A 15,058-nucleotide genomic window follows, 5' to 3' on the forward strand; every position below is an offset into this window, starting at 1 on the left:
ATGTATGCGGTCGTGAGCAAACTTTTACTTTTTATTCTGTTCATTTTCCTTTAGTTTAGAAACCAGCCAAGAAAGCTTTATTTGTGCAGAAAATACTGAAAGAATTGTAGATATATAACTACCAAATTCATGATATATATTAAAAGAGAATGTTCTTATGTCGCCTTCTTCAATGAACATATATAATTTATATAATTAAAGAATAGTATAGCACTTTTCAAGTAATCTATATTTATAATGCTGTTTGCTTTAAACATATAATCAGTAAATATCTGATTAAATCACTTTTTAATGTTGCTGGATAACTACTTTCTATGCAAACGAAAGCTCGATATCAAGAGCTTTCAATCAACTGAAAAAGTGCCTAATCTGTTTTACAAAGCATTCCTGACCTGACCTATAAAACCGGCCTAATTCATCGCAAAAGGAAAGTTGGCGTCAAGTCATGTCGATGGACCGACGATTGCCGAGTCAGCGAACGGAGGCTGGCTGTCAGCCAACATCTTCTATTCCCTATAATAATTAACTATGAATTTATAGACTAACGGAATTTTGTTGCTATGTTGATTTGTTATTAACATATTAACATATACACTGTTACAAAACATTTAAACAAAAAAGTCTTATATGTTTTGTATGGTTTCGATGTCGAGACCCTTGGTCCGTAGGGTCCTAGCGCTATAAGGCTTTTTAGGGAAATATCAAAAGAGGTTAGTCCACATCACTGGAGACAGAAGAGCCGCTACCTCGGACAGAGAATTAGTCTAGCTATTCAAAGGGGGATCGCTGCCAGTTCAGGAACTCCTTTTAATAATATATTTAAGTTATTACATTATGCTATATTAATATTAACGAAATTGTTTATTACAATTGATATTTGAGAATAGAATTTTTTAATACGTCAATAGTATTAGTTACGATAAGTCACAATTATTTTACGCAGATCATGATACGTACTATTAAAGATGCAATTCTTGTTAAGGAACCAGGATACCATTAGTTATGACCGTGCCAACGATGTAGGATCGCGCTACGAGGAACATTTAAAGCCACAGAATGTATCTAGTAAAAACTTAAAAGCGGAAGATTAGTAAATAGTTTACAAACAGATTATTGGCGAAAGAATTTATCAAGCTACCGCGAAGTTTCGAAGTGAAGCAATCTAACTGCCAACTAGTACAAAAGATGCAATTAATACATGTCGCCAAGGAAATCCGTTTCGAAGCGATAAAGTTTTATTTCTCTTCTGACGAACCTTATCATTAATTTTGTGGATTTATTCGAGCGAAAGATTTAATTACTCAACGGATTGTTATTTTTTACATGTTGGAGTCCGAAGTATAGATTGATGTACCGGGTTTTAGGTCATGTTTAATTAATTAATTAAATAATCGTATTCCTGCAAATACTCTAAATAATAAAAATATAGTTAACGGATCTTAATCTACCCATTAAGGCAAGACAGTTGAAGGAAAATGAGAGTTTAACAGACAAAGTGGACTCGACGCAATAACGAGAAAGCACGCCCAGAATTTTAATATAAACAGGACCTGCAGATAAATTATTGAAGATAACGACGCATTGCTGACGACAAAAATTAGTTTGTTGGCATCTGTTTAAATTGCTGTCTACTTTTTAAAGGCTTCTCTCGACCGCCTTAATGAGGGTCGCAGCATGTGACTGTGCAGCTGTGCTTGTATTGATATCAACGCGAATTTGTGATATTCACGTTTTGTGACTTATCGTGTACTCGTTTGATACAGATCGCGAATCGACTATATCTTCAAACGTCAGTCATAGGAACTATTAGGTATTTAAGATTACTTTAATATTTTATTAAGTTTTAATGTCGTGATTAATTACTTTTAATAGCTATAATTACTTCTATTATTATCGACCATTGAATTGTCGTTAATTCATAGATCCAGCAACATTCACAAATCTAATAAACCAGTAGTATTAACGGTATTGAACTTATATTATAACTTTGTTGTTATTAAATAATAATGACAATGGCAGCTGAAACTATCACCATTGCTTCGTCATTACAAATTACTATTAATAATAATAACAATGGAATCTATATTACTATGAACTATCTGTCGATAACTATTTATTTATTTATTTATTAAGTCTACAACATCATAGAAATAAATAAATCTCCTGATAATTTTATAAAATCTTCTATCTAATATATACGACAATATTAATAATATAAGTTTTATTCTATTAATATTGTCAAATCGATTAAACCAAATTATCAACGGTTTTGAACTAATTTGACTTTGATGTTGTCAATTTATGGGCTCCGTGGCATAAAGATAATAGCGGCTGATACTGACGCCAGCTTCGACATAATGAATTACTTTTAAAGTAAATGATTATGTAACTATTACTTAAGACTATCAAATATATGTAAATTTGTAGATCTAGTTGTAGTGGCAAATCGAATAAACCACAAGCATAAAAGGTTTTAAACTGATTGAACTTTGAAGTTGTAAACTTATGAGCTCTGTGACACAATTAGAGTGCCAGTGTACTGCTGGTACTCACAAGACGTAACTTTTCGCCTTTAATAATAATTATTTACTAGGTTTTAAATTAACTTCAAAAATGTTAATGCCTGTTATTTACACCTGATAAAAAATTGTACAGAAAGGGCACTTTTTGCAGCTGAAAGCCAGCGGTGTCACAGGGAGTGCTGGAAGTTTCTCATTTCCGAGGCCGAAACACTTTGTGGGTCGCAGTGGAGTGGGTACTTTTAATCCAATTTAAAGGGAGGATCCTCGAATAGTCAAAGCCTGAAGCTTCACGTGTTAGGAGTGCCTTGGTCGGGTGTAAGTGTTAAGTGTTTTATATTCTTAGATCGAAATAACTTAATTTTCATACAAGTGAAATCGACTATATCGACTCGATAATTACTCATATTTTTGGAATCATTACAGAAAGGTTAAATTTTATTATACAGAGCACAACCTTCATACAGTGAATTTTGTAACAAATTTGTATAGCTGGAACATATTTCAGGTAGATATTAATTATGTACGAGATTATTAAGCCCCTAATAATTAATAACCCACTGCCCCGAAAGCAAGTAATATTTTCATGAAAACAAAAGTTGTGATGTCTTGCAAAGTTACACATGAGCTGGCAGAACTTAAGCATACATTCCGCTTCTCATTCAGAATTCATAAATCAACTTTGTTCCAACAATTACATTTAAACCACTAACCTTCTATTGTTAGTAAAGTCAAAGTTTCACGGAAAGCAACCTGTCTGAATATTTTATGTACTATAACCGCTGTAAATTGCCATTGTTTTTTTTAAATAAAAGACGGTGTACTTAACAAATTAGACATTCATTTTCATTTGTCTATTTCATTATCCATGTGTGTGAACCATTATTGATTTAAAAAAATGTTGGAGAAAAGTACTTGACCGCTAATTAAATATTAATACCTCATAAAAATTTAAAAAAATGGGGGCTAATGCCGGCTTACAAAAGGCAAAAACCGCTTCCAGTCACTAGGCTTATACCATTTACTGTTTGAAATAAAAACCAGTGCCGCCACAATCTTTGCGGTATTGGCCTCCGTATTTGTATCCATTTCGTGAACACACGTCGACATCTTGGGTCTTCTTCTTCTTATCCGGTACACTCTTGACAGAGCGGTTGTGATTGATATGTAGTAGTGATAATAGGAGGGGCAGATGATGCGCTTCATGACATTCCGCCATCGTTGCCTGTCAGAGGTCATCCTGCTGCACTGATTGAGTGAACCTCCTACGGCAGGTCTTGTATCTTGGGTCTAAAGCGAGTTTATTGCCTAGGAACTCAGGAATATAAGACGCACGCTCTCTCCACTGCGCCAACTCTGCTTCAGGTCTTAATATACGTAAAATACTATTACAAACGTGGGTCAATATCCCAAACCAGAAACATGAAAGACAGAACACATTTCTGAATAAAATTACCAAACTTTATAACATTAGTTTTGCTAACACTGTTATGCCAGTAATTGTTAATTTCAACAATGTAATGTTCACAATAAAGGTAGGATTGTTTTGCCAACTAATCATATATTTCTTAAATATTTAATTACATAACTCAAGTTCCAAGTAGTTTTCAGCAGTTGTATCTATATTAATAAAGCTTTATTTAATGAGCGTACCATTTATTAAGCCGGCTATACACGAGCATAATGGCTAGGCAAATATCCATTAAAACCCGCTTCCTGCCCGGGGTTCCCCTGTTCTATTTAAAAGTGAGAGTAGGTTGTCCCTATTCAGATCTAATACCTACTGGTCTAGAGATAAGGAAGTGAGTGAGAAGAACTTATATAATTTGATTTAAAAGTTACTTCAATATTGGAGTGTATGTCAAATAGTCATACATGTAAATCGAGTTGACTGTGTACATTTTAAACAGAGCAAACATATATTTGTTTTTTTTTTGTAGTTGTTTCGAATTTCGTTATTCTATCAAACGGCGTAGTATTTTAGCAACCGTTTCTAATTAAAACTCGCGTGGTTTTATTAAAAGTTCTGCACAGTATTTTTAGGTTTGAAATGTTTTCTGTAAATAAAATTTTGTACGTTTCAATGTCCTTATTACTTCCTTCCGTCTTTAAACGTAAAAGAAAAAACTTGGCGATTAAAAAGAGTGGCAGAGAGTTTATTGCCAGCTCTTCTCTTCCGTTCTACGCCCTTGATTTGAGAACTGGCAGTAAAATTAGTAGCATTTAATGTATATTTCTTTTTTTCATAATATATATTAAGTTAAAGTAATTATACATTAAGTTACATACCTCGACTAAATACATCACAACTTAAAATGAATATGTTTTAGTGTATGAATTAAATAAAAATAAAAGAAAAACGGAAACTTGTTTTTATTATAGCTTTAGACAAATATACATCAAAACATTATGTATATTTGTATCCGTGTGCTATGAAAAATGATATTCGTGTGTGTTATACGGAAGTCTACAAAACATAATTATAAATATAATATAATTTCTTAAAACATATTTATATTTTAATCAAGTAATGTGTATACATTATTTTGTATAAAAATTTGAGATGATACAACTACATAGACACATTACTTGTACAACTTGTAACACACGTCTTAAGAGAAAGAGTTGTGAAAATTGTATATGGGTGTGTATACATGTACACACGAATGTATAAGTTGCTTATCCATAACACTTGCTCTTGTATAATAATAATATTGTTCCTAAAAAGTTCTGTAGAACTTTGTCAATGATTCAGAATATACATATTGTTTCGCTTTTTTTTAAGAATCTTACTAATCTCGTATGTTCCATTTAAAATGCTTTATCGTGTTCCTGATAATTATTATTCAAAAATAATAATTAGGAATTTATAATATATAAATAATTCATTTCTGGATGTCTAAAACTACATCCCAGAAAATGCAAATGTATAAGATTGAAGCATGAACCAACGAATGCCTGAAATTTATTTTTATTTAGTATGGCTTTTTCACAACTTATAAAAACTTCACCCGTAATTTTTTTCGCACTACAGTGTGAAGCGGTGCATTTGAGCATTCAGCGTTGATGCGCGCGGTTCATGCAATTATGCACTTTATTATATTGGAATAAATATTATATTTATATAAACTGTTAGTATAACTTTTTTGATTATTGAGCAGTGTATTATGTGTATGACCTGGAATATATTTAAACACATCTGAGGCATGTGAGGGTGCCTGAAGTAAAAACATTTCGTTTAGCGACTAAATTTTTTAAAACGTTTAAATGTTTCTTATAACACATTTAATAATTACACTGTTAGTTAATTTGAGTTATTATTATTCTAGTATCTCGTTAACATTTTACCGATTATGTTCCTCAGAGTAACAACAGTGAACACAGGACACAGCTTAGGTAAACATTGATACATTACAAGATTTAATTAACGGGGTTCCAAGAGCGGGTTCCATAGAGTAATAAACTCTGGAATTCAGGAAAGGAATTTTCCGAAAAACAAGTTTTCCGAATGCAAGACCCTGATATAACCGTCCTTCGACTACAGATAGTGGTCATAAAAGTAATCTTGTGTCGTTCACGGAGCAGTCAATTTGCTTTTACGATGATGTTCTAGGGTTGTTACCATTCTATTTCCTGCACTATATACTGTTAAGGTATCAGAATTAAATCAACAGATTTGTTTTATTTAAGCAGACTGTTAAGAGCGATATTATATACAGCGAAGAGTTTATATAAACTCAAGAACTGTGTATTAAAAATTAAAAAAAAGAAAAGTTTATTTCAGACTTGTTAGCAATTTCATAAAACAGTATTCTTATTTGAACCCTATTGCGTACAGTCTATTATTTTCGCTAGACGTCTTTTGCTGCACCACTAATTATGTTGTATTTGTATACTTATTTATTCATATCTGGCGATATTGAGGCATCTTGGTGATAAAGCACGCTCATGCAGTCCCAATTTAAAAATAAAAGAACGGATTTTTTTGAAAGTACGAACCGTATTCTGCCGATAGTCGAGTTAATTGCGGGCTAGGAATAAAGCACCAAATAACGTACATAACTCCACAGTTTTAACTAATTTCGGCAACTTAAAAAGCCTTTTATTATTCATTGTCGTTATTGGCACTGTAATTCTATATAGAGTGTATGGAAAACGAACTAAACCAATAAAATACGAGAGATTTTGGCGATTTGGGGTTTTGTTGTTAAATCGCCGGACGTCACACTGTAGTATGTTTATATCGCCCATGGACTGTCATTGACTCGACAGTGCGTTTCAACTTTTGGCACGCATTTTACGCTCGACCCTAAATCGCGTTGGTTTGTAAATTACACGCTGGTCCTATAAGGCGATTATTTCATTTGAAACGTAGCATGTGTGTGCTTGTAAAAGACTGAATTATTTTTTGTGTTAATCGCTAGTGTAAAAGGAATTATAACACATACTATTTGGCTGACCAATAAATACACAGGCACAATATTATGTATTTAAGGAGACTGTAATCTATATAAAAAGACAATCACAAAAACCTACCAAATATTATCTTATCCGGAAATATATCAATTACATGTAAATAAAAGAAAATTAGATGAAAATTAATAAGTAAAGACAAGTACTTATTAAGTATTAATAAGTAAGATGCATATACAGCTTTAATCGTCCTTTTATTATTATATATTTAAAGGTATATAAATAATCTTTAAGTATTATACGATCAAGCGCTTTTTAATAAATAAAGTTTAAAACCTCTAATTGAAGTTATTCAATTAATTTATATTTCGTCATTTGTGCGGTAATTAAGATGCTTTGAAAGGCACTTAATCGTCCAAGATGTTTGTTTTAGATCATTTTATCTTTAAATTCCAATTATGAGGGATAGTATTTTCAGTTAATAATTATATATTCTGATACGATGTGATGGTTTTAATTGGCAGGCGAATGAACAAATATAGTTTCAGACGTAAAAAATATTCTATAGCTATCTAGTCTTCCTACAAACGCTGGAGGAATATATAAACGAAAAAAATCTCATTATTCTGATAATAAGTTGGCGCAAAATGATCCATCAAGAGGACGATCAGCCTCGATGGTCCTCAATATTACCAAGAAAATCTCTGAATTATGGTAGGATCGTTATCTGTATTTCTTCATTACATATACCAGGAACGTTCGTCGTTGGGGATATTTTCTATCAAATTGGAGATTAATTGTATTTTTTGTGAAAAATATTTTGCTATTATATTATATGTACAAACGATTCACGATTAACTTTTCTCGTTAAAGACTTAAATCGAATATTAGGAAATTCCTAAGTTATGAACGAAATGAGTGCGAACAAATCATTATAACATAATGTATAGTACAGTTGTACAGAAATATAATGTGTGAAACCCCACGTTATATGGAAGAATACCGTATACAAGGGACTACAATCGCGTAATATGAAAATGCGTTATAAGAGGACCGAGTTTTAAGGGGGTTTACTGTTTAGTAGTTATAATGCCTATATGTAAACATATATTCGTACCTCACTAGTTCCATCGAAAATCCAGAAGCAGCATCACTCGTTTCTTCCCAACAAGAGGCAGTGGCATCACTTAAAAATTGAGCCTGGGCAGACCACGCATCACATGCTCTTAGCACTTGTCGCAAAGCACCCACCATAATGCGTACTGTAGCCCGTACAAATACCTTATCTGTTTATATAAGATTAATTTAATTAATTTCCTATACATTTTAAATAATAGACATGTCAGTGTAATTTTAAGGCGGTTCCGTTCAAAATTAATTCGAGTGTACACAAATTGTAAAAGGATTCTATTGTTTTTGTTTATTTTTGTGTTAGTCGATAAAATGAGTGTGTAACGTAGAGAACACATGAAATGATTTCAAAATCACCAAAAATCGCGTGTTCTGTGTGAATATCAATAAATCAACTCATATATCATGCTTCCTGCTTAGTTAAGTTCTGTAGATTATCAAGCAAAACATATCTTCTAAAGTTAAAAGAATTGGAAACTCTACTTTTTAGATTCATTGAAATTAAAACTTACCAATCGTCATGGGCTCGGGATGTAACGCTAACAGTCCTACTGGTAAGTGGTTTAATATCTGCGATACATCATCTTTTCCTCTAGGCATAGGGTCATCCATGATCTGATCATCTACTACAGGATCAATTCTCTTCTTAGCCATATTTTTAATATTACTCATTGTAGAAGTATGCACCGTGGGATTCATTATGAAATCACTAATATCACTTGAAAACGATAATCTATTTATTAGGTCTTCCCTACTGGTTTCTGCACTTTTCAATACATCATTACTCTCATACGAATCGCGCACACTTATACTATTTACATATTTATTAAATGATTCATTTTTCAATTTACTAGAACTAGTCTGCCTACTTTTATTTCGATCAAGGAACGCATTACTCGTCCTTTCTACTAAATCATTTGCAATTTTAGAAGTTTCAACGCCTTTGTTATTTACATTATAATTTCTAACACTTTCCAAACTAATATTGCTACTTTCATACGATTGACTAAAATTTACAAATAATGATTTATTACTAATAATGTGCGTCTCTGTCTTATTAATATTCCTAATAATACGACGAATAAGTGAATTTCTAGACTTATTCATTAGATTAGATCCAAAATCTTTTGTGAGCGTTTCTCGTGATATTTTTTTCAGAGCTGTATTGGCAATTTTTGTTTCTTTTATAGTTGTATTATTGTCAGTAAAATCTTTCTTAATGCGTTCCAAGCGGTCAACATCAATCATACCATCATCAAAATTGTCTGATTCAGAATATGACGATGGTTCTTCATATGTTCCGTTGGAAATATTATGAAAGACAGCGTATTCCCTTGAAGCATCAATCCATAACCAAAAAAAGTGTCCATCAAGCATGTTGAGCCGCTTGGCTTCCTTCATGACGAGCTTGGCATATTTCACGTCACATATCATAACGACGACACCTCGAGTCAGCCTTGATATATCAGCTAGACGCCTGCACAGATGTAATATGTAATTTATTACCCTTTCCAGTAATATAACCTTGTTATCATTATTAATATTATTGAAGCAAAGACTTCTAAAAATAATATGTTTTTATTCTTTTAAATACATCAGTATTTTATGCAGAAATATTAAAATATGTAATACCTGAAAACAATACGGCGTGATCTGCTCGGAGGAAGAGGAAGCCATTTAGGATTAAGCGGTGGAGTGTTGAGGATCGAAGACAGATCTTTCCTTAGGGAGAGGGCTAAGTATATATCCTGTTGTGTCAGTAGCGTGAAAGCATGCCAATGTGTGTGTAGAAGAGTCGCCCTGTTGGAAGTTCACTTGTTAACGATTTATACTCTGTCTTGATGACACCTGTTTATTTACATGAATATAACACATCTAAAAAAATATGCAACGTATTGGAATTTAAATTATGACAATTAATTGGGTTTTGAATATTTAAATCTAGTTTGACTTTCATTGTGATGTTACATTTTGATAATTAAATTTGCGTGTCATTTAACGTATCTTTTGTTAATGACAGAGAATCGAGCTTTTGTTATGACGTCAATGCGGACTCATCTACTACTACAATTTTTATACAAAATTTAGACCTGTTATGATAATGAGTAATTGTTTGAAAAATTCAGTCATTTTCGTAAATATTCGAGACGAAGCGCTCTTAAAAATTTCCATACAAAATCGTATACTAAGACTAAAAATGGTTCGTGACAGGTAAAGGAATTTTAAATTTCATCGTTATTAAATATGCAATTATGAATATATTGCATAAGATGATTTTTTATGATGATTCAAGATGGCTCAGGGCGATTAAGATCGTAATTTTAAATATATGGATATTAGTTACAGGACTCAGTCTTCAAAAGAGCAAAAACTAGTAGTACTTCTCCTTAAAAGGCCGGCAACGCACCCACTAAAAATGGGTGTCTATGGACAGCAACGACTGCCTTTTTGGGCATCCTGCAGGCTCGTTGCCCCCCTTTTATATAAAAAAGAGCAAAACCTGCGCACTGAAAGATTCAGTGATGGTATAATTATAATAATTATTATTTATTGCAAGAATACATTTAAAATATGATGGTACAATCGAAAATTCGCCTATTTGCCACACATAATGGCGTGCAAATCAAGCAAGTCTTAACTGGAATTTTACATTTTACGTTTTGAGTCATATCAATTAGTCAATTATTTGTATCATTCATATATTATACGATATTAAATTAATATTAATTATTATTTCACGCATATAATCATTTTCTTGACAATACATTTTTCCATAAGTCTTGAGTCGATTTTAAAAAACACCTCTAGTTGGAAGATATTTTAATTCACCGAATTATTGTAAACCTTGTTTGCCAAAAGATATTTTTCAATACAATTTTCGGCACAACCAATTTTCATGCCTACTTCGACAGATTATTCCCGTTAACTATAACGATTAACCCGATTAATAAGTATGTTTTTGTGAATATATATAAACTATATATAAATGCATTCATAAATTGTTAAAGGCATTTGTATTAACTTACCTGAGTGCCTGCAATGTTTCCCTTATCGTTATTTCAAGACGAATCTCCAACGGCAGCATTTCCTACAACAAAGTGTGAATTGTAACAATTATGTAACATTCTTTTCGTAAGAACGGTTATCAATTCACGTCACGCTGTAATCGTCGCCAAAGTACGTTATGAATGACCAACATTTTTATGACGGCTTTTCCCCGAAGCAAATTATAAAAGGATTTCCTTAATGTTCAAAAAATGTTTGTACTTGTTTTACAGTTCAACGCATATTTAAATCTTCGCGTATCTTTTCCAATACTGTGATCTAGTCTCAAAAGGAAAATATTGTAATATATCTTAACTTAATATAAAGTCTACTTTATAAGTGGCGCTAAGACCTATTTAGGTCTGATCCTTAGACAGTATCTGTTTCATGATTATTAAATTTTTTTTTTATTGTTTCTCAATTTTTTTTTACATTAATAAATGAGTATGAGACAACCTCCGTAAGTAGTCAGAGACACTTGTGTTTGGGGTTGATTCGCTACTTTTATTTTTACAAATTCTAATAATTCTAAAAAGAATAGCTATGAGCTTACTCTATGCATGCGTGTTTGTGTGTGTGTGCATGTTGTTAAGTATATAAGTATATAATTTAGTTTTTTTAATAAGGTAATAGGTGATCAGCCTATTGTACTCGAGACACGTGTCGACTTTTTGATTCTAAGTCATACTGGTTTCCTCACTATAATTTTCTTTACCACCAGAAACGCCATTGGTGCATAGACGGATTTAAACGACCCCAGGATGACAGTCGCTGTAGCCACTAGACAACAAAACAATTTTTTTGAATATTTATGTGATTATGAACTCACTAGTATGTAAAGCATCTGGAGAGATAAACGTGTTTTCATTACATTAACTTGTTCACGAATATTTCAAATCTGGAATGATAGAGATAAATTCAGCATTTGTGGTCACAGAGAACTCGTAAAATACAACCTCATGTCATTGACTTAACCACAACGTCATGCATTCAATTGACCAAATTACAAATGGCTATTTCGAATAACATGTGTCACCTAAGCACAGACTACTATAGCTTATTTAGCATACGTCAATACGAGTGTGAACCGTCCAAATTGTTTTTCTAACGATGTATAGTTTTAAATACACATACTGTTCAAACAAACATTTATTGTTATTTTACCAGCTATTAGATATTTTTTTTATCATCATACCAAGGGTTTTTTTTTATTTCATAATCCTACTAATTTAACATCAATTATACTAAAAATAATAATAACAAAAAACAGTTATATTAAAGGGATAGCCAAATATGGAATATATATAAAAAATATTTGAACGACAAACAAACTACAAATAAAATCAATAGAAATTTAATACATTAAATTAAATACATTTTAGTAAGTAATACCTAATTCGTTTGCTGTGTGATGTAGGGATTCTCTTGATTCATTATTAAGTAGGTACTATGGATATTCTCAATACTTATTTTAAGCATATTCCGCGATAGCCTAAACGTTTATTTAAATATTGACTTTCAAAGCACTTATAAATATAAAAGACGTATAGTAGATAATTTGTAAAAAATAAATAAATTTAAAGAAAAACATATATTCTATCCAGGAATAAAACATTTCATTTAATATAACTTAATAACTAGTAATTTTTTTTTTTCGGCCATATCGGTAACAAGGGATTTCTTCCAAGCAACCCTAGTAAGGCAAAAAAAATATTATATATATATATAAGTGCAAGAGGTGTATAACCAAATCTTATAAAAAAATATTTTAGCATTTTCAACCTGAATTTATAATAATTTAAAAAAAATACAAAAAAACATACAACAATAATAAACAAAATATTTTATGTATTATATTGTATTTCATAAGAGTACAACGCATTAAACTATGTGTGTGTATATATATATAGAAGTACATTACTCACATTAGCAATGGTGTAAGGTAAATGCAAGTGTTTAGGAGAAGTGCGGACGGTCGGGACTCCCGCGTGGGTAGCTGCACTGACGAGAGCAGTGGCCACAGGTCCACCACTGCAGACGAAGAGCGATGCCACGCGTCGCCCTTCGAACGCCGAACACATCTGCTCCAACACTCGCGCACTGAATCTGAAGAAGAACAAAGTCAGAATTAAAGTCGTACTTGGTACTTGGTAGTTGCTTGTAATAATTTGGAGTAAATGATCGTGGTTAGTAACATAGAAGGCAAAACATCACGTAGCCAACAACTAGATGGACCGATCAAAGAAAGACTCATCGTGTTCAGAACTGTACATTGTCATAAGAGAGGGATTGGAAAGAAGTCGGTGGAAATATATTGTTCGCTCCAGAAGCTTTATTTATTATTAGACAGTAAGGCGGAACATAGTTATCCGGGTCAGCTAGTAAAATTATAAATTGAGGACGTAACAAATATTATTAAGAAAAAGGCATATAAATAAAAATGCGAAATAACCCAAGTAAATCTCAACAATGACTAACAAAAAATGTGACGATCGGCCGACTAAAAATATTTTGGATTACCATCATCAAATTTTACTATACAACAATTATGTATTTCGATTTCGTTAAATGTATGTAACAATAATACGTGCGGTATGGTTGTCGTAAAACGCCAAATCTTTCACTCTAATAATATTGGGCTTATTTTGTATTTAAAACCCTATAAATTTATCTTAGGACTGAAATATGTGTTGTAAAATAGACATTATAATTAAATGCACTATCACATGACAAAGCCACCCACCCACAAGCGATTAGTATAACTGTAATACAATAGTATAGTCTAGTACTTACTAGACCGCGTCTACAACCATATCAAGGATCAACCAAACAGGGGGAAGACGGGCAGGAGACTCTTCTGATGTTAATGCCAACGGCCTTTTGAGGCAATTCTCATAGGCAAAAATTGTCTTAAGAGACTTTAAGGTGATACGGATAGCATTTTGTATCGAAAAGAATGTACCGATTCTTCAAAGGCCGGAAACACACATGGCATTGAGAGTATCCATGGGTGGCGTTATAACTTAATATCAGGTGAGCCTCCTGCCCGTTTGCCCCTGTTCTATAAAAATAATATAAATTTTATAAAAAAATATATAATTTTTTCCATAATATTTAACTCGGGCACCACATTTGATTTCTTCTGAATTTTGTTGTTTTTATATTATTTTGGCAGTTTTTGTGTGTGCCAACTATGTGTGATTTTAAAGGTATTTTTTATAGTAAATGTACAATACTATTATATTGTTCCTAAATTTATTTCCTTATCAAAGGACTGATAATAATTTTGGGCCTTATGTATTAGTCATATCATCTTATTAACCGTCAAAAATTGTGTATTTGTTCTTTACACCGTTATGTTAGTATCAATATATTTACATTCAATAATTTAAGCGATGATAATTACGAATGCATAAGTAGTACCAGCATTCAATAACACCGCAAACATACTACCATGAACAAATATTAGATTACTCACGATCGCATTGCATAATATACAGGGTGATTAATTAAAATCTCATTTCTATTAAGTACATAATCTATTTGTTTATTAATAAATAAGTCAGGCTTAGGGATTAACGAAGGTTTTACTACGTATAAAACCTGAAAAATAGTTAAGTTGCTATGTACGATTACATCTGTTATAAGTGATATTATTTTACTTGACTTTTATTTTATTTATTTAATTAGTCTACAAAATCATTAATATTACGAATTCTACTGATAATATTTTATAAAATTTTCTATCTAATATGTACGACAATATATGTAAACATAAGTTTTTCGAAAAATAGGAATTAAAAAAAATTAAAAACATAAACAAGATAAGACAAATACACAATAAAATAAAATTACCAAGACTTAATAATTTAACACTCTATTCTATATCATTCAGTATAAATTAGACAAAAATGATTTGTTCAAAGATGCTCCTAAAGTCTATGAATTGA

General features: G+C 31.8%; 1 protein-coding gene across 2 annotated transcripts in view; it reads right to left on the reverse strand.

Annotated features, from left to right (window-relative positions):
• The window catches only part of LOC111000122, a 53,425-nt gene that overhangs the window by 16,836 nt on the left and 21,531 nt on the right, over positions 1–15,058 (reverse strand). For both annotated transcript variants that reach the window (XM_045629803.1, XM_022269476.2), the window contains exons 2-6: positions 13,034–13,214; positions 11,090–11,151; positions 9,696–9,863; positions 8,576–9,540; positions 8,050–8,218 (exon numbers count right to left, since the gene is read on the reverse strand). In XM_045629803.1, the coding sequence (XP_045485759.1) occupies positions 8,050–8,218; positions 8,576–9,540; positions 9,696–9,863; positions 11,090–11,151; positions 13,034–13,214 (1,545 nt within the window). The remainder of the gene's footprint in view (positions 1–8,049; positions 8,219–8,575; positions 9,541–9,695; positions 9,864–11,089; positions 11,152–13,033; positions 13,215–15,058) is intronic.

This window comes from Pieris rapae, chromosome 10 (assembly GCF_905147795.1).
Source record: "Pieris rapae chromosome 10, ilPieRapa1.1, whole genome shotgun sequence".
Lineage (NCBI taxonomy): Eukaryota > Metazoa > Arthropoda > Insecta > Lepidoptera > Pieridae > Pieris > Pieris rapae.